General features: G+C 38.0%; 1 protein-coding gene across 1 annotated transcript in view; it reads right to left on the bottom strand.

Moving 5' to 3' along the window:
- Positions 1 to 6,921: 6,921 nt before the first annotated feature.
- Positions 6,922 to 20,327, bottom strand: part of PIP4P2 (phosphatidylinositol-4,5-bisphosphate 4-phosphatase 2) — a 56,153-nt gene continuing 42,747 nt past the window's right edge. Inside the window, exons 6-7 of the mRNA XM_038579723.1 lie at positions 9,334 to 9,424; positions 6,922 to 8,494 (exon numbers count right to left, since the gene is read on the bottom strand). Of these exons, the coding sequence (XP_038435651.1) occupies positions 8,351 to 8,494; positions 9,334 to 9,424 (235 nt within the window). The 3' untranslated portion in view covers positions 6,922 to 8,350. The remainder of the gene's footprint in view (positions 8,495 to 9,333; positions 9,425 to 20,327) is intronic.

The raw sequence follows: 20,327 nt of genomic DNA on the forward strand, positions 1-20,327 counted from the left end.
GAAAGGAATGTCCCTCCGAAAAGGGATCATCTAAATACACCTTAAAGCTCATGTACAAGAGGGAAAAAAAAAAAAAAAACCAACTGTCTAGGGAAGCAGACTAGGTCTCAATGCCCTGCAGCAAGAAAAACAACGTCCGGCAAAGATCAGTCCGGCGAGAGGAAGCGGGAGAAGGTTGGAGTTTGGCGACCTGGGAAACGCCGGAGCAGACGGGGTGTGTGGGGCTCCAGGAGCTCCGCGGCCTCCCCTGAGAACTCGCCTGGAGTCCAAGCCCCACATGTGGAAAATGTTGAGTGCAGGCTCCAGGAACCATCCGGCTAGTCAAAAGAGAAGGTTTTTTCTTCAAGGAAATATTTACAAAACTGCCCAACGAAGAGGCGATTAAAACACAGAAAAGTAAAAATGCAGGGGGAATTGGGGGTGGCTTAGACAAGATATTTGTATGGGTGTTTTGAATAGCTGGTGTTTGTCAGCTTTTAAAAATCTGTAACCAGGGGGATCCCTGGGTGGCCCAGCGGTTTGGTGCCTGCCTTCGGCCCAGGGTGTGATGCTGGGGTCCCGGGATCGGGTCCTGCCCTGGGCTCCCTCGCGGACCCTGCTCCTCCCTCTGCCTATGTCTCTGCTTCTCTCTCTCTGTCTGTCTCTCATGAATGAATAAATAAAATCTAATAAATAAACAAAATCTGTAACTGGATGCCATAGGTATTTGTTGTTGTTGTTGTTGTTACTGTTGTTTAATGTTTTGGAAAATGGATTGAGGAAAAGCGAGAGTGGAAACAGGAATCCCAACTCCAAGGATAATAATTACAGTTAAGTGCGTCTAATTGTCAGCAGAGGTTTTTGTTACCACTATGTTTTCCTAGCTTATTTGACTTTACCTTCGCAGTACCTTCCTTTTCGTTAATAAAACCCTATCAGAAAAAAAAAATAAAAATAAAAAAATAAAAATAAAACCCTATAAGAGCACAGGTAACACAAAGCGGTTACATGCTCTGGTGAAACGTCCTGTCTAGTGAGGGTGCGGGCTCACCAGCAGACCAGTCCGATTCAGTAAGCTAACGTGGAGCTGAAGGCACTCCCCGGGCGTGTGTGCACCTGGGGGTGCTACTGAAAGCCTGGGGCGTTGGGAAAAGCTGAGAGGCAGGAGGCGGCATCAGCATCTGTACCAACCTCCTGCCCGTAGTCTGCGTCTCCTTCACTTATTGCACAAACATTTACAAAGCGCTTTATGGAGGACACGTGCACACCGAGGGGCACACACGCATACAGTCATCACCGCAATGCACTAAAAACCCATGATAGAGACTTGGTTTGATTCAGCTCAGCTCAGCAAAAAAGAGTTTTGAAGGCTTCTGCCTATTAGGTGCCAGGCACTGAGGATACAGACAAACAAGAATAGGACAGTATGAGGAACAATCAGCAAGGAGACAAGGATAGTCTTAGGAGTACCAATGACCTGGGGGCGCCTGGGTGGCTCAGCCGGTGAGGTGTCCCACTCTTAATTTCAGCTCAGGTCATGATCTCAGGGTTGTGAGATCAAGCCACGTGTGGAACTTCATGCTCTGTGGGGAGCCTGCTTAAGATTCTCTCCCTCTGCGCCTCCTCTGGCTCACATTCTCTCAAATCATTTTTTTAAAAAGTAGCTATAAATGAATAAAACAGAGGATAGTCTATGTAGTAGTTAGAAATATACACTTAGAATAGAAGTAGTACAGGGAAAGAAAGAATTCTATCTGGGCTTGACAGAAAGAGGGATCACGGGAGGGTTCCTAGAGGAGGATTTTCAAGGATTGAAAAGGAGTTTACTAACTTAGGGATATTCCTTGCAGGGAGAGGCACGTGACCAAAAACATACAGAACTGAAACCACAGTGAATACGAGAAGTACTGGTGATTCAACACTGCAGGAACACAAAATACGGGCGCTGCTTGAGCAAGTGGTTCAGTATGAGGCTACAGGAGCATGAAGAGTCTTAACTCCTAGGGGGAGAGACACTGAAGGACTTCAGATAAGAAAGGGTCATATGCACATTTGGAAAAGGAATCACCTGTTTAAAATGGGCTGAGGAGAGGGACGGGAGGCGGGCAAGGCAAGAACAGCCGCAGGGGGATCCGTCCAGACTCCTAGGGTAACCCAGGCAGTGTTGATGAGGACAAGTGAGGTGGGTCCCTAGACATGAAGAAAGAGAAGTGCATGTCCTTGAGAGGATAGAGACCTGATGAGCCCTAAAGGGTGTGATAATGAGAAGAGAAAATGGTGATGCCAGGTAGATGCCCACAACGGGGCATCTGGACGGATACAATAATAAGATACTGGGAGTTCCCTGAGGAATGGGGGGATGGGGTGGGTCTAGTGTAGGTGGAGGGAAGGGACAAAGGTGAGAATAGGTGAAATCATCTGCCATGGGAGGAAGGGGGTCTACTGTGGAAAGTGTGATAAGGGGCGTTCGGACTTTGAAATTTTCAGATAGCACCTGTGGGAAATTTGCAGGAACTGCTGGAGACAGGGAAACAACCCTGAGGAGCCGCTGAAGGTAAAAATTAAAAATCTGGGTGTCTGGGTGACTCAGTTAAGCATCTGCCTTTGGCTGAGGTCATGATCTCAGGGTCCTGGGATGGAGCCCCACTCCCTGCGCTGGGGGAGTCTGCTTCTCCCTCTGCCTGCCACTCCCCGCGCATGCTCTCTCTCTCTCTCTCTCTCTCTCTCTCTCTCACACACACACACACACACACACACACACACTACTCTTTGTCTCTGTCAAATAATATCTTTAAAAAAAAAGAAAATTAAAAATCTAGTGGTATTTGTGTGGTTGTGGGATTTACTGGAAATCTAGGAGACAAGAGACTGGAAAATAATTAAGAAACTCTAAGTGCTGAAGGTGGTATTCATGAAACAGTACAGAGAGCGAGAAGGGGCACCTGGGTGGCTCAGTGGTGGAGCATCTGCCTTTGGCTCTGGGTGTGATCCCGGAGTCCTGGGACCCAGTCCCACATCGGGCTCCCCGCAGGGAGCCTGCTTCTCTCTGTGTGTCTCTCATGAATAAATAAAATCTTAAAAAAAAAAAAAAAAAAAAAAAAACAGAGTGAGGATTTTGTAAGGATAGAGGAAGTACAGGTCTAGAGAGTGACTATCTGAGCGTAAGAGTTCAGAGATGGAGTGCTTCCAAGTATGCGTACCCCCTGTACACCTAGAGATGAATAGCAGAAGTGGGATGGAAGGTCATTAGATTTGAGGGAATCAGAACTGAGTCCAGACCATTCACGTCAACATTTAAATCAATAGCATATGGTAAGAATGAAAACCAGGTACTGAAGTCCGCATTGATTAGGGGGGAGTGAACGGATATTTGTAAGTGGCAGATGGTAGGCAGACAGGAACTTTCAAAAGAAAGAATAAGACAGGTATTCAAGAAGAAGCCAGGAAAAAAATGAAGCCTTGCATAAGCTAAGGAATTCTCTACAAATATCCTAAGCTTGCTCTTGCTAAAAGCTTAAGAACTAATGAAAATATAAAATTTAAATGTCCAATATCGTAAGCCAAAGATCTATCTAATGTAGAAATATCAGACACTGCAGCAAGGTTTTTCAGAAAAAAATCAATTTGAGCACTGGAAACCTTCAGTAGCTCTACAACCAACCATTAATACCTACACATGTATAAACCACTCAAGGTAAATTTAAAAATTTGTTGAAAGTGTGTGATCAATTCCTATTTAGCAAGTTACCTTAAATGAGCTTAGTTACACTGACAAAACTGAAAATCTTTGATTTCTGGTAGATCGAAGCTTCTCACCCGTCAAATTACAAACCATATTTACTTTATAAAACTGTAACCTTATCTGATACTTAAGTCTGTGGGCCAGTCCCCAAAACGCATAGGCTTTTAATTTTTCTGCTTTTCACATAATGTTCCCCCTCAAGTCAAATATATGTATATTTATCCAAACATAACAATCTTATTTGTAACTGAGCATATAAAATGATTTAAAAAATTAAAGACCTTTACAGATCCTTTTTAGCATTTTGAGCTATTTACCAATCATTTCAATATTGCTATTATAAGAAAATAAGTTACATTAAAATTCATTGTATGTCAATTTCCTCATATTTAATGTCATATTCCTTGCCACTCTTATGACTTTATGCTAATTATAAAAAAGAAAATAAATATGTGTAATAATATTTTGTTACATAAAATCCTCTAACAGAAAGCTGGATAAAATATCAATTCATAAAAATATTTTTTAAACAGAAGTATTCCATTTGTGAAATGAATACTGAGGGCAGTTTTCAATTTTCTTTCCACAAATCAGTTATAGACAATGAACAGCAGGGGGCACAAAATTCAAATTTTTCTCTACAAAGCAAAGCACAATAAAAATCTCCTGCTGTGGTGGAAAGCAGATAAATTTGGAAGGAGGATTGTTTGCTCCCAACAGTCTCCATCACATATAAGCTGAATGACTTGTAATTATTTTGCCTCTCTGAGCTTCTTCAGTGGCAGAGTCATGATGACTATGACATAGATTTAATATTAAGGCAAATCAATAAGCACTAGGGTTTTTTTTTCTTCGGTGCCTATATATACATACACAATATTCAAACACATCAAATAAGTGCAGATTTAGATTTTGTAGCAATTTGTAATTGTAATTTATAGCTAATTGTACAATTAGCAATTGTAATTTGTCATTTATAGCAATTTCCAGCACATGGAAATGGCTGTAGTTTCATAACATACAAGCACAAGCATAGCTAGATCAAAACTAAAAACAAAAGATAAGCAAAGGTGGGACGCCTGGGTGGCTCAGCGGTTGAGCATCTGCCTTAGGCTCAAGGCGTGATCCTGGGGTCCTGGGATGAGTTCGGGTTCCCCGCAGGGAGGAGCCTGCTTCTCCTTCTACCTGTGTCTTTGCCTCTCTCTGTGCATCTCTCATGAATAAATAAATAAGAGCTTAAAAAAAGATAATCGAAGGAAATGGCATTATTTACTCAAATACAATCAAAGCCTTTTCTATTTAAGAAAATCTGAATGCCAGAGAAAGTGGATGCAAACGTGCGTGTGCATGGTATAGTGCAGTGTTTCTCACGAGGATGATTCAGGAAAACCTACATCAAAATCATCCAGAAGTTCTTGTTTTGAACGCAGTTGCCTACCCCACTTAAAACCCACATTTTCAGATCTGTAAGAGTGATACTTCAATTTCTTCTGGTAAAACAGGAACCAGAATATGTGCTTTCTAGGCTTCCTGAGGCTATTAAACTCCACGTGCTGTGAGGCCAGCACTGTACCTTACACACATTATTAGGATCTTCTAAATGACACATGTAGTCTTCCAAATGACGTGCTCAAAAATAACTGAGTGTGGTTCCATTTTTTCCCTTTTTTCTAAGAACTAGGCCATTTTTTACTACTTCGTACAGCAGGTACAAAAAAAATCCTTCCTTTCCTGATTAGTGACTTTGGTGTATTTCAAACAACATTTTCCCAGCACTTTCTGTGTTTATCTGTACTAGGCATTGGAAGGAACGCTTTACTTTAAATAAAACTGGGTATAAAGTCTCTTAAATTTGGATGTAAACATTTGTATTAATTGATATAGGATCCTATTCAGTATAGGATCTGTTAACTATTATCTTTTATCACCCAGAGATAACCCCTCTTAATGTTTTAGTGCTTAATTTGCCTTGGTTTTTTGAACACATACACATAAAATCATTTTCTTCAAAAAGTAGATTACACTGTGCATATTGATTTGTAATCTGATTTTGTCACACATTATTTTGTGAACCATTGCCAATTCAATTAAATAAGAAATTTCATCATCTTGTTAATGACTACCTGTTATTTCACAATATAAGTACCATGATCTATTTCACCTATAACTTAGTTGAATTTTTAGACTTCTTACTTTTAATCTCGATTGTAAACAAAAATGTGATAAGTATTATTATACAAATATATTTGTTCTTTTATCCAGAACATCTTTAGGATAAATTCCTAGAGACAGAATTACGATGTCAAAGACTGTGTGTGTGTGTGTGTGTGTGCTTTCTTGGATCATCAGCATTCGGGGATTAATCGCTCTTTTTCATTCTTTGTTAATATAGTAGGTAAAAAATAGAATCTCTGTGTTTTAACTTATATTCTTTGATTATTAGTAAACTGAAAAGAAGTTCATGTTTATTACTTATAGCATTTCTTCTTTTATGAATTGCTTTTTTTGTATCTTTAGTTCTTTCCTGTATTAAAAAGATTAACTCTTTCTACTATTGTGGAAATATCAAAGTTAATCTTTTGGCTTTCGTTATGATTTTTTCACACAGTTCTTTTTTTCTTTTTATCATACAATCTATCAGTACTTTTATGTGATTTGTTTTGAGGTTTTACTTAGAAAGTTTTTCTTTAACACAAGATTATATGGATATTCACTTATATATTCTGTAACAAAATATAAAGACTAAACCCAAGGGATAAAATTTTAACATACCAATTCATCCATCATTTATTCATTCATGCAACAAATATCTACTGAATACAAATGCACTAGGTGCTGTTCTAAATGCTGAAGATAAAGCAGTGAGAAAGGCCACCCAAGTTCCTACTATCACGGAATTATAGTCCAAAAGGAAAAAGATCATGCAGCATATAATTTAATGTGGGTTTGCTGTTACAACTAGTTAGCCATTAAGAAATAAATTAGATTCTTATTTCATACCTTACATCAAATGTATTACTAATGGATTTAAAATCTGTATTTCTAAAATGAAAGCAGGAAAATACTAGAAAAAAAATAAGTGAATATTATATAAAGAAATATTACATATGTTCTTAAACACGAAAACTCCTTTTAGAGTAATAACTCAAGGCAATTTTGGAAACACCATTTTATTTTTAAAAAATGGAAATATAACAAGGTAATTTTTGAACAATAATCTTTATTAGCGTATTTTCAAAGGTACATATAATCCTGAGCTACTGCATTTAAACATTTATCATTTACTCTTTAAAGTTTACACATATTTTGCTCCAAATTCTCTGATGAGTACATTTTTATACTAGTCAGGAACATAAATATTTAAATTATTATTCTTATCTCTGGAATAGCCAATTAATTTACTCATATTATCCCCTTATCTTAATTCTACTATATTAAAGGCTTTAGAACATTATTTCTCAATTAAGCAATTTCTTTTCCAAAACTGCAAAGATGGGCAGTGCGAGAGCTGATTCCTTAAATCTTAGTGAATTCTTAGAAAACTATGTTGTTTTTTGTCTGTGATCTACCTTCTTGAATAAGTTGGGTAACTATCAGACCAGACTATATTTGAGAAGAATGATAAGAATAACTACCTCTAATCTCAACATTTTAGCTAGTGTAAAATGTCACAGGCTCTCTTCTCATATAAGTAGTCCATAATTAGCCCAATAAGGAAAATTCACCATGATCCAATGTAAAGGGGGGCAACTTAAGGTAAATATATCTTTGTTCAAATGGTTATTATAAAACATGTTATGTGAAATACTTCCTCCAACATCTATAAAGGAATACATACAGCTGATTAACATTAAATTTCATAAATCTAGACCAGAACTTCTAAAATTAGTAAATAAAAAAGCAGACAAAAATGAAAGACAAAAGTCCTGTGATCTTTGAGAAAAAACATTTATCCAACATTATCTCCAACTGTGGACAAATAAATATTTTCATTCTTGTATTTTAAATTACTACCAAAATATTGTATCTTTCTACAAACAACAAAAAACAAGCATACAGTATCTAGAAATGGTTTTTATCTGACAAGAATGTCAAGTCTTTGAAGGTACACTCAATTTTTTTTTTTTTCCTGAATAAGGTCACTATGATCTTAGGTTAAAGTTACAGTAAGCAGTTCAAGCAAAATGCATATTGCTTAGATTTTAAAGCGAGCAATTTTGATACTGTTTAACTAAAATGTGAGTATAAATGTGAAGCTATTGTAGAAATATTTATAAATACTCCTTGGGAATACTCACAGATCAGCAAGTAATGGAACTGATTTAAAAACAATAATGGAAAGGTGATGTTACATGTAATGTTTGGCAAATCCAAAATATCTTTAAGAGATGTAAAAGAACATGAAGACACAGTTTTATTATTCAGAGCTTTGAAAACCTAGCAGCAAAACAAACTGTTTGCATATAATGTAGTGCAATGAGCATTTGTTCATAAAACACTCCCAAAGTCTTGGAACTTTATACAGAAACCAGAATGGAATCCATTAGGATGAATGACTCAAAGATGCCCAGAGTAGCTTATCAAGAACTGCCAGATACTCTCACCTGCATCACCAAGTTACAAGCAAGCTTATGCAAAACTATGTTCTGGGTAACTCACTCGTATGGCTCCCCAATAGCAAGCTCGGATAAGGCAAATCAAACCTAAGAGATAAGCAATTGCCCAAGAAACATAGGTTGCATGAAATCGCCTTGCAAAATCTTGGGTGCCAACCTAAAATAAAAAGCAATATAATAACAAAAGATTAAAAACTTTAACCAAAGGTTTATTTAAAGAGCTTGTGTTGGCTTATATGTGATTTTTAGGAAATACATCCCTAAGGCCACAATGTCCCTATGAAATAGGAGTTGATGCATTTGTGGACTATCACTGACAGAGTCAAATTTAGTAAGACAATATTGCCGGTTATATTAACTATGAATTTTATGCAAAAAAAAAAAAAAAAGCCCACTTGAACATGGTGTTTCTATAAGTAAGTAAACCTGTCATCGAAACTCCTTAGTGTTGTATGACACAAGAGGAGTGTCTCTGATAATATGGGACCAGGTAGGACAAAGGAGAATGGGAGGTAAATAATAGCAAAAAAGATCAGTAACTCCTTCCTTCTCCTGGGGGAGAATAATCCCCACGCCAACTACTTAGCTTCAGTCTCCTCTAAAAATAAGCCATCCCCATAATGATAATAAATCTGTGCTTAATTTGAATAAAAATGGCTTTTCAGACCTCCATAGCTGATTGAGTAGTGCTTTTGCTTTGGTATGGGACTAAATAAAAACAGTGGGCTTTTGCTTAATGGATGGTGAAGTCCCCAATGTCAGAGACCTTCAGAGGAGTCCCCAAACACCATTTCACCAGATGGGCAAGCTCCATTCCAAACGGGTCCATAGATTGATTGGGCTTCAGATTGCCCACAGTCCTTCAGAAGCTTCTGGGACTGGTATGCCAGGGAGGCAGGCTCTTTGGGGATCACTGAAGGCTGTCCCAGGCCTCATCGTTTACTACTGGTAAAGTTAAGAAGAAAGAATTCTAACAGTGAGTAGAGTAATACTCACAGTTAATCCAACTCCAATGAAAATACATATAATTCCAATGGTAATATATGCACAGCAGCGTCTTCGTGGGAGTGCACTACCCACTGAGGAACTGCAAATTCATGACAGCAGAAGAGAACATTACTGACATGCGGTTTCTCCATTTCATCTCTGTGACTACTTTTCTATGGCTTTAGTAATACATGTACTTCCATTTATTTCTTTGAGAGAGAAGAACATGCATAAAAATGTCCTTTTTAAGAAGTTAATATAATGATGAATGATAAATTATATTACAGTGGCTTTACACAAAGTTCAAGCCTTGGTTATTGACAGTATCAACAAAAGAACCGCTGCGATCAATAATGATCTCCAAAGATAAAAACCCATTTCAAAAAAAATGTATTCTGAGATGGAAAATATGTGCTATTTTAGAAATAGCGCTTCATTTTTTGCAGTTATAACAGTGTATGTTTACTGTAGAAAATTTGAAAAATAGAGTAAATAATAAAAAGGGACAGGAAAATTACCTATAAACCCACTACATAGTCACTTAGTATTTCAGCATATTTTTCTCCAGATAGTCTTTTTTAATTTACTAACATAGTATATGCATTTTCCTATGTCATTAAATATTGTCAAATTGGAATTCCAATGGATGAATATAACCTAATTTAACCAATCCCCTACTACTGAACACTTAGAATTTTCATTACTGTAAATAATGCCAGGTAAACATCATTTTAAAAAGCATTCTGTTTAGTTTTCTTGGTTTTCTCAAAATTTCAAGATTAGGATTACAAAATCAATGAGATTAAACCTTTTAAAATCTTTCAATACATACTGCAAGAAGCCTATGGGAAATTCATAAAAGCCTATACTGTTGCCACACTTCTCAACTGAAATTTTAAATCCAATACTTTTGAGTTATTTACACTTTTAATTTTTGTAATTTTCAAAATGGTACAAGTATAGCAGAGAATCACACCACCAAATTAGCACTTTCTTCTCTTCCTAAGTATAAATATATTAACACACATCATGTAGGAGGCGCTGTATTAGTGAATCAAATAATCAAGTATCTGATCTGCTTTTGCATGGCCAGTGTCAACATCATGCCTCTCACAGAGTAACTGCTCAAGGAAGGTATGCTGCATAAATAGAATAAATAAATGTATTACTTACTAGGCATACTTTAGAGATGTGCTATTCCAAAGAGGTTAATTTTGCGTAACAGCAAAATAGCTTCCTTTAAGTTCTAAACCTTTTTTAAAAAAATTAATGAATAATGTTTCAAATATGTATCATCAACATTCCTAAATTCCTGAACTGAAACAAGCATCTGGGTCACCTGGGGTCATCGTCACCATCGCATACAGCTTGTACGTGGAGTTACCAGGACATGTAAGATTCACTGCCTTTATAGTTAGCCTTAGACTACTTTTAGTTTGAATTCTTACGCAGGCATTTGGGGGTTTTCCCTGCCTTTATGCCTCACAGCCGGCTGTCGTGTCCCATTTACCTGTGTATCTGCCTCTGGCAGTCTAATCTGCCAAGGATTGTAAACCAGCTCAGTTTATCAGATTGTGTATTAAGGAAATCAAAAGGTCTTCAGTGAATACTGGAGCAGCTTTTCTGTGGGCCAATGTACATTTATTTATTATTTAGTACATTAATTTCAGCGCGTGAATTATCCTTAGAAAAGCCATGCTCATTTCCCATCGTCCAACCTACACAATCACTACCTCTGGGAGGTCTTCCTAGAAAAGAAAGACCCTACTGCTACCCTATAACTCCAGTGTCATATTATAATGGGGATAAAGTACTGAGCAACAGGTACCTACTGCATAGATTTAAAAATCTCATATGCATTTAGTACACGCGTGGTATCTGCATGAGCTATGTCGTGCTGTTTTGCATGTGTTAAAACTTTGTATGTGTGGGTGCTGAACTATGCTTCTGTGACTTGCCCTTTTTTTGATTGCTTAACACTCTGTAGGAGACTCTTGCACACTCGTATGTGGAGATCTAGCTCATTTTCACAACTATCTTCCGTTATATGAAAGTACCAGTTTACTTATTCTTCCCGTTAATGCGCAGACAAAGGTTTGGTTGTGGGGCTTTGTGTCCCCCCTTAATTTTTGGCTATTGTAACAATGCTGCTTTGAACACTCCTTTGTGTTTCGTACGTACACAGGCAGGAATTTTCTCAAACATATTCCTAGGAACAGAATTGCTAGGTTGTATTGTAGACATACCTCCAGCTTTCATAAATGTTCAATTTACACATCCCCACCATCTTCATACGAGAGCTTCCAATGTTCCATCCACATCAACACTTCAACACTGGGTATTGTTTTCATGCTTGACGATTTTATGGGTGTGAAGGGTATTTCACTGTGGTTTTAACATGATTTCTAGCAAAACTGAACATCTTTTCAAAGGCTAGTTGGCTACTGGTTTTCTTTTCTCTATTAATCACTTGTTCATTTTATTATCCCTTGGTTTTGGGGCTATCTTTCGCTTACGGACTCACAGATGATATTTATATAATTTGCATAGTATTCCAGGAAGTTGTCTATACTATTTCTATCTTCTTTCAGCCTGTGGGTTTGTTTGTTCGTTTTTTTGTTTTTTTTTTTTTTGTAAGATTAACCTTCACTTAAAAAAACAAACAAAAACCATTTTTAAAACAAAGAGTTTTAAAATATTACTAAAACCCTTAACATAGGTTCTAAACCTGATAAAAGCACATTCAGAAAGGCTGCCAATGCTAAATAAACTCCCGCCAGATGATGACCTGAAAGTGCCAAACACAAAATCTCTAAGGAATGTTTTCCAGATACATAATTTGTGCCTGGCTTGGCCATCCCCTCTTCAACTATCCACAAAGTCCTGCTCAAAGTATGCCTTTTAGCAGATTTTACAACAGGATGTTACAATGTATAAACTATACAAGTTCTTGGTACCCACAATGTTACCAAGGTGTTGTTGTTGTTGTTTTAATTTCTGATTCCAACAGTTGGTCACAGAAGTGAAGTATTATCTTTCGTCAGTTCTCGATCACGTGTGATTCAAGTGCACGCAAGACCCAATAGTTCTCAAGAGGCAGAAGCCTGAGGATTGCGAGGTGAACCTGTCTAGGAACTTTCTCCAGCCACCCGAGGGAGGCTGCAGGTGGACCTCAGCCCGGCAGAGGGTGCTAGGAACATCCTGCTCCGGGACCACAAAGCTCATGCAGATGTGAGTGCGCTCACCGACTGCCTCAAACCCATGGCTCACAGACTGTGCCAATAACTGAGCGAATTCTTGGTTCTTAAAATTTTTTAAACTACACCCACCAGGAGTCTTATAAACAGTCAGTGGGGTGAAATCTGTGACGGTGGTTTTAGTTCTGACTTGGCACATAGATGCTGCTGTCCCTGAGGATTCTAAGCCTGTGGGTTTTAAAATTCATTTTGAATAACATGTTTCGATAATAAATTTTAATTCATGAAATTAATGTATTCTAACATAGTAAAAATTAACCATGTTTTCCTTTCAGGTTTCTTCTGCCTTGTGTAGGAAATTCTTTTCTACCTGTCATATAAATATTTCTAAAATCTTCTAAGAGTATTAGAATTTACATTTTCATATTAATGTCTTGGTGTACAAGAGCACAGTTCTTATAATTATAAATTTTTATTTCACTTATTTTGAAGTCATATTATATGGTTCACACAAACCCAGAATTAATGCATTTGTTTTTTAAAATTTATTTATGGGATCCCTGGGTGGCGCAGCGGTTTGGCGCCTGCCTTTGGCCCAGGGCGCGATCCTGGAGACCCAGGATCGAATCCCACGTCAGGCTCCCGGTGCATGGAGCCTGCTTCTCCCTCTGCCTATGTCTCTGCCTCTCTCTCTCTCTCTCTCTGTGTGTGACTATCATAAATAAAAAAAAAAAAAAAAAAAAAATTTATTTATTTATTTTAAAGTAAGCTCCATGCCCAGTGTAGGTAGGCCTTGAACTCACGACCCTGAGGTCACATGCTCTACCGACTGAGCCAGCCAGGAGCCTCCAGAATTTATGTTTTTGATGGAGTGACCATAATAATCATTCTTTTTACCCTAAAGCACATGAGATATACTCAAGGTACCTGCTAAAATGCTAGAATAGAGACATCCAGTATACAGTAGCTTAAAAAGTTTATTTCTCTTGCATATAAGATTTCAAAGATAAATGTACAGCTTCAGGCTGGAGAAACAGCTCTGTTCTGGGATTAACTGCTCTTGCCAGACAACAGAGGTGACAAGTCTCCTGCTGCAGATGCCTTTTCCAGCCAAATGGAAGAGGGAAGAGAAAATTAAGACAAGCAGTTTTGCCTTAATTTGAACACATGGCTACAATCTTCTTCAAGAGAGACTAGAAAATGTGGTTAGCTGGGTGGCCAGTTAGACTTTGAAAGTTCTTCTGGTAAAATAAAGACGAGAACAGCATTCTGTTCTTTTAAGTGACGTTAATATTATTTTTTTCATGTTGGTTAGTGTTGCATGGTAGAGCTTTCCTTTGGTGAGGGTTTTGTGATTTGACCTTTTTTCTCTCCTTTTATCTTCAGCCTATGTTCTTGAATTTCATGGGTTTCTTCTTCAAACTGCACATGGACTTCTGGCTAGTCTGATAATTCCTGGCACGTCTTGCTGATGAGTCCAAGTCTAATTACATATAATCTGACAGCGGATATATATGTGGATTATTTCTGCTATCTTATTTTGGCTTTCTATAGTTTCTGTATTTTCTATGCTTCTCCACCCTTACTTCTAGACTTCTTGTGGCTGGACCATGATTTTTTTATTTCATTTTCCACCTACTATTTAGAAAGTTTTACAATTTATTTCTACTAATTTAGCAGAAATTTTTAACATACATAATATTTAAAAACCAAAATCATTTAGCAAATCTACCCTCCCAATACGGAATCACAGAAAGCGTTAACTTCCAAACTTCTACTCCCATCTTAGATGTTCTTGTTCCCAATATGTCAGTTCTCTTGTATTATTTCCCCAAATTCATTAGCATTAATATTCTCATTACTGCTGTTTTTGCTCTTTTATACAATGTTCCTGATGACTGTTTACAATATCTTGGTTCACTTTTTCTCTTTGCCTTGTAGAAATTTCTTTCAGGATATTTCCCATTTTCCCTAAGTTCATCTTTTAGCAGTTTCTTTAGTGAGGGTATCAAGATGGTAAATGTTCTGGATTTTTTGCTATTGTTGCTGTTTGTGGTGCGTTGGTATGCATTTTAAAATACAGACCAATGCCTTCATTATTCTCTTATGGCTTAGGTTGGTCTATAATATCAGTTTGATACTTAATTTCTCTTAATACTTTTAAGTATTTTAAAATTTGTTTTTTGGTTTCATTGTTGCTGTTGAGATGTTTGCTGACAGAACCGGTACTTTTTTATAGTAAAAATCTGGGGGTGGGAAGCCTGGATGGCTCAGTCAGCTAAGCATCTGCCTTCAGCTCAGGTCATGATCTCAGGGTCCTGGGATCAAGCCCCACATCGGGCTCCCTGCTCAGCAGGGACCCTGCTTCTCCCTCTCCTTCTGCCCCTGTTTGTGCTGTCTCTCTGTCAAATAAATAAAATCTTTTAAAAATTCTTTAGAAAAAAATCGGTCTTCTCTCTCTGCTTTTATTTATTATCTTATGTTTATCTTAGGTTTTCTGCAATTTCATTGTAAGGCACTTGCTTATTTTGCATGGATTTCACTGTTCTTTTGGAATCTAAAGGTTCATATCTTTCACAGATCTGAAAAATCCTTAGGGATTATCTCTTCAAAATGCCCCATCTCTTTCTCCAGTTTTGCCTTCTGAATCAGATATAATTCAGATGCCTCTCATACACATTTCTCTTAATATTACTCTTACCTGTGTGCCCCTGTTGGATTCTAGGTACTTTATTTACCTCTCTCTTCTAACCCACCAAAAATTCAGTTTTCAGCTTCACCTGCTGCTTAATCTGTCCATTCGTTGCATTGTATTTTCTGTAAATTTTATTGTTTCTTTTAAAATCTACTTGGTTGTTGTTTATGTTAAGTAAATGTTTTATTCTGAGACAGTTGTAGATTCATAAGCAGTTATAAGAAATGATACAGAGAGATCCCATGGGTTTTTATGCCATTTCTCCAATGGTAAGAACAGCTGGCAAACTACAGTATAGTATTAGAACCAGGATGTAGGCACTGGTTCAATCCACTGACAGTCAGATTTCCTATTTTATTTATACTCATTTGTGTATGTGCGTATTTAATTTTATACAATCTTATCACATGTGTAGGTTTAAGTATCCATCACCACAGTAAAGATACAAAACAGTTCCAACACTACAAGGATCCGTTTATAACCACACCTGTGTCCCTCTGGTTTGCCCTACCCTCTGCACCCACTACATGGTCACTAATCTGCTCTCCATTTCTAAAATTTTACCATTTCAAAATGTTAGATGAATGAAATCATACTGTAGGCAACCTCATGGGACTGTTTTTTTCCCCACTCAGCATAGATTCATCCAAGCTGTTGCATATGTCTATACCTCATTCCTTTCATTGCTGAGTAGTATTTCAAGGTATGGAAGTACCACAGTTTGTTTAACCATTCACCCATGGAAGGACATCTGAGTTGTTTCCTTTTTTTTTTTTTTTTTTTAATCTGAGTTGTTTTCAATTTGGGTCTATTAAGAATAAAGTTGCCATGAAAGCTTGTATACAGGTTTTTTTATGGACTGTTTTCTCACTTCTATTTTTTAAAACATTTTATACACGGTTGTAACATATTCTATAATAGTTATATCTGAAGTCCTTGGGAATCTAATTATACTGTTTGTTTCTGATGCTGATTCTGCTTATAGTCCCTTGCTTCCTCATGTGGTTGGTAACTTTTGTTGATAATTTATTTTGGCAGTTCTTAATATAAGAAATCCATAAGAATGGTTTAGGGGAGGCTTCACCCACAGAGAATTTTCATTTGCTTTTCCCAGGTTCCCTAGAATGATACAAACCCTAAACCACTTTAAATTGATGTCAGAGACTGGCTTTTCCTAGACCACATAAATGAGGTAAAATATAAAGCTCATCAAAGGGATCCCTGGGTGGCGCAGCGGTTTGGCGCCTGCCTTTGGCCCAGAGCGCGATCCTGGAGACCCGGGATCGAATCCCACATCGGGCTCCCGGTGCATGGAGCCTGCTTCTCCCTCTGCCTGCGTCTCTGCCTCTCTCTCTCTCCTCTCTGTGCATTCTCATAAATAAATAAAAAAAAAATCTTAATAAAAATAAAAAAAAAATAAAGCTCATCAAATTTCTACTTTGTAACATTCCTTTTCTGGTAGATTTTTTTTCCCTACCCACTCTTTTCATGAAGAACAGCCTTAAGTACTTTTTCTGGGAGTGACGGGATGGTATTTCAACTTTCCATATTCTGGGAGGCCAAGGCCTTCCTCTCATTCTTCATCTGAACATTGAAACCCAAGGGCCCAGATCACCAGTATTGGCAAATACCCTCAGGATACTTGAAATGACAGCCATGATTGTCCTTTCCTCTTTATTTCCCATCCCTGGGTATTTTCTTAACTTTTATATGAACTGAACTATGCATTAAAAGAATGTTTGTTATAGTTAACTAGTTCTCTATGTTACTGGATATGAACGTCAAGAGCCTCTAATATACAAAACATGGAGAAGGAATCTCCCAAAAGTAAGAGATCATGCAATACCTCCCAAACATCTAACTATTCGCTCCCCAGGTTAGTAACTTTTCCCTTCACAATACTCCCCCCATGGGCCACAGGCATTATAAAGGACATCTGGAAAATGAAGACGGTGCCAATCAATGTTATTTACAGCACAACTTGCAGATGAGGTAGCCAGGGAAAGTTTTATTAGATATAGCTTAAGGACAGGATAAGATGTGAAGAGGTGAGTAAGCTAGTAAGTAATCTGAGCAGGTAACAGTGACATCGTTCAGGTTTGAAGAACATAAGAATTTTGTTCAAGAAACAAGCAGCAGAGTAACTTTTCTTTCAGAGAAGCCTTCTGTAGGTGAGTAGTAGAGTAGTAGAATCAAGGGTTATAGTAGGAGTTAATTTGTGAAGTTAAGTAGGGGTTTTCCAAGTATATAGGAAGGAGGAACAGACTAGGCAGGCTGTCTGAGGTCTAGCAGGATGAGATTTAGGGACAGAAGCAAGAAACTGTATTGTATATTTATGGAATTTGAATATTTTATTGAGGCTGGTACATAGTAATTTGTGTATGAAGATGGAAGAAAGCATAATAAAAACATCACTAGATAGATAAGGCAAATACCTAAACCTGGAGGGTTGTATATACCTTGCTAAGAAGTTTGGAGTTTGATTTTGGATTTTAGACAATGGGCCTATAATAGTCCAAATGGTGCCTTTATATCAATAAGTAAAATACGTCCTTCTTCAGGATACTTTATATGCCACAAATAGACAAGCCCGGATTAATAATGAAAATAGCACCTCGTGCAATATACAGCCTGTACAACTGTACACCACGACCATGAATTTTGGAGCTACTAAAAGATTTAGAGCCAGAGTTTAAAATCATATTTGTATCTGGGCCATTACTCTAATAAATGGAAAAGAGAACAGCAAGGCTAAAGGCCAACAGATAAATTAGAAAACTGTTACAAAAAAAAAAAAAAAAAAAAAAGAAAGCTGTTACAACAGTCCTAGAGAGGGATCCTAAATGTATGAACTAAAGTAGGAATAGTGGGAATAAGAGATCAGAACTGAAATGTCAAGGGAGAGAAATGATAGGACTTGTTTCCATTTGGATATGGGGAATAAAGATACATTCAGATTTCTGGCTTGGTCTGCTGGGCAGATGGGATAACATTCATTAGTGCAATATATTCATCAACAGACACGGAATCTTAGTTTGCAGAGTGTAAGGAAGTTGGGTATGTAGGTTTGAGATACCTATGGATATCCAGATTGAAATAATCATAGGGAAAATGGTGAATACAGGCTGCATATTTATTATATGAAGCTCCAAAGACAGACCTGAGATGATTTAGTGGCTTTTTGTTGTGATTTAATGGCATTTATATGACAGACGAAACTATGAGAAAACCAAGATCTAGTGTGGTAAAGTGGCAACCCTGGAGAAAAACAATATTTAACTACTTGGAAGAGAAAGTGAAGTCAACAAAGGAAATAGCACAGGAATGTTCTCAGAAGTGGGAAGAGAAAAAAAAAAAAAGAAAAGAAAAGTGGGAAGAGAGCAGGACAAAGTGGTACCTGGAAACTGAGAAAATAACAAATTTTAAGGAAAAAACCAGGATGATCCACAGAACCAAATACTGACTACAGAGAATATAAGCAGGATGAGGACTGATCAGATCTATCAAAGTTGCCATTGGGACATGAATTTTATAAAAGCAAATTCAGGGATCCAGCGGGGATGATGGCTAATTGCACTTCACTCCAGATGGAATGGGTGCCATGATCAAACAAAGGAATAAGCATCGAAGGGAAGAGAACTGCCTCCTTCTGAGAAGAGAAAATGAAGTACGCCCAGATATAGGTGGCGTATGGGCAGGCAGCGGGAAGACGGAGCGTGCACGGATAGCCTCAGTCGGACACAGCAGGCAGCTCCCCTGCTGAGGCTGCAGGACTGGTGCTAGAGGGCTGGGAGTTTAAGAGGGATGGGAGAAGGATTTAAGCAGGGACAGGGATTTAATCAAAAGGGAGTGTCCAGCAAGGGTTTCGCTGAAGTGCACAGCTGTACATTTGTAAAAAGATAACCAATACGGAATCATTTTCAGATGTCAGTTATCTTGGTAAAGGCAGGGAGGAGCCAAGGCTATACTGATCAAGGATCGGTGGTTTGAAAAGTAGATGGATATGAATTTCAAGGGATGAAGATTTAGACAGTCTAGCACACCTAGAGTCTCTTTATATCTAATATGTTCAAAGTGAATTTGGCATGTGTCTGCCAGACATAGTTCTTCTAGATGCTAGTTCCCTATCTTAGCAAATGGTTCTATAGCCTGCCAGAAAGTCGTCCTTTACCCCAACCGCTCTCATACCTTCACATTCAATCCTATCTGTTCCATTTCCTTAATATCACATCTATATACCTTGACTCCACTGTACCTCTGCACAGGTAGCTCCCACTCATCTTTAATAACCTATTTCATATACCATCCGCCCAACTGGAAGCCTTCTCTTCAAGTACCCTTTCCCTCTAATCTGGGTTCGGGGCTCTGAGAGCAGAAAATGCAAGGTGTGGCTCTTTCAAAGCACTTAAAACTTTATTGTACTTGACTATTCTCTCCCCTATATCCACAAGAATAAGTTCCCGAAGACAAGTTTACATCCTCTATTTCAAGCATACGGTACCTCGCACAAGACTGTCTACTCAATTCATGGATAATCATAAAAGAAAGCACGAAACAGCAAAATAAAAGAGAGTAAGAGCCTACTATCGTTTAAAATGTCAGGAGATGATCCACAAAGGAGTATGTCAGTGATACGGAGAAATGATATCCAATAGTAATTATCACGGATTAAACCAGCCTCTTTACCAGTCTTAGGTCTATTATAACGATGTAGACCAAGTACTATTTCAGAATACTAGGACTACAGCTCCTGTCCCGCAGTGGCCGCAAGGTGTCCAGCTCACCGAAAGAGCAAGCTCGCCCCAGTGGGAAACAGTGACATGAAAAACTGCTTCTTGGTCCCTGGAGCCACTGGGGCAAGCTTTCCTGCACGTGTTTTGTGATGGTTTCATAGCAATGATTTAGTAACCTCTATAACTTCAACATAGTTTTAGCGTGTTTTGTACTTGTGTTTAAAGAAGTAAGATTCCTGGGGCGGCTGGGTGGCACAGGGTTAATTAAGCATCTGACTCTTGGTTTCAGCTCATGATCTCAGGGTCATGGGATCAAGCCCCACGTTGGGCTCCATGCTCAGTGCAAAGTCTGCTTAGGATTCCCTCTTCCCCTCCCTT

The sequence above is a fragment of the Canis lupus genome, chromosome 29 (genome assembly GCF_011100685.1).
Source record: "Canis lupus familiaris isolate Mischka breed German Shepherd chromosome 29, alternate assembly UU_Cfam_GSD_1.0, whole genome shotgun sequence".
In the NCBI taxonomy this organism is placed as follows: domain Eukaryota; kingdom Metazoa; phylum Chordata; class Mammalia; order Carnivora; family Canidae; genus Canis; species Canis lupus.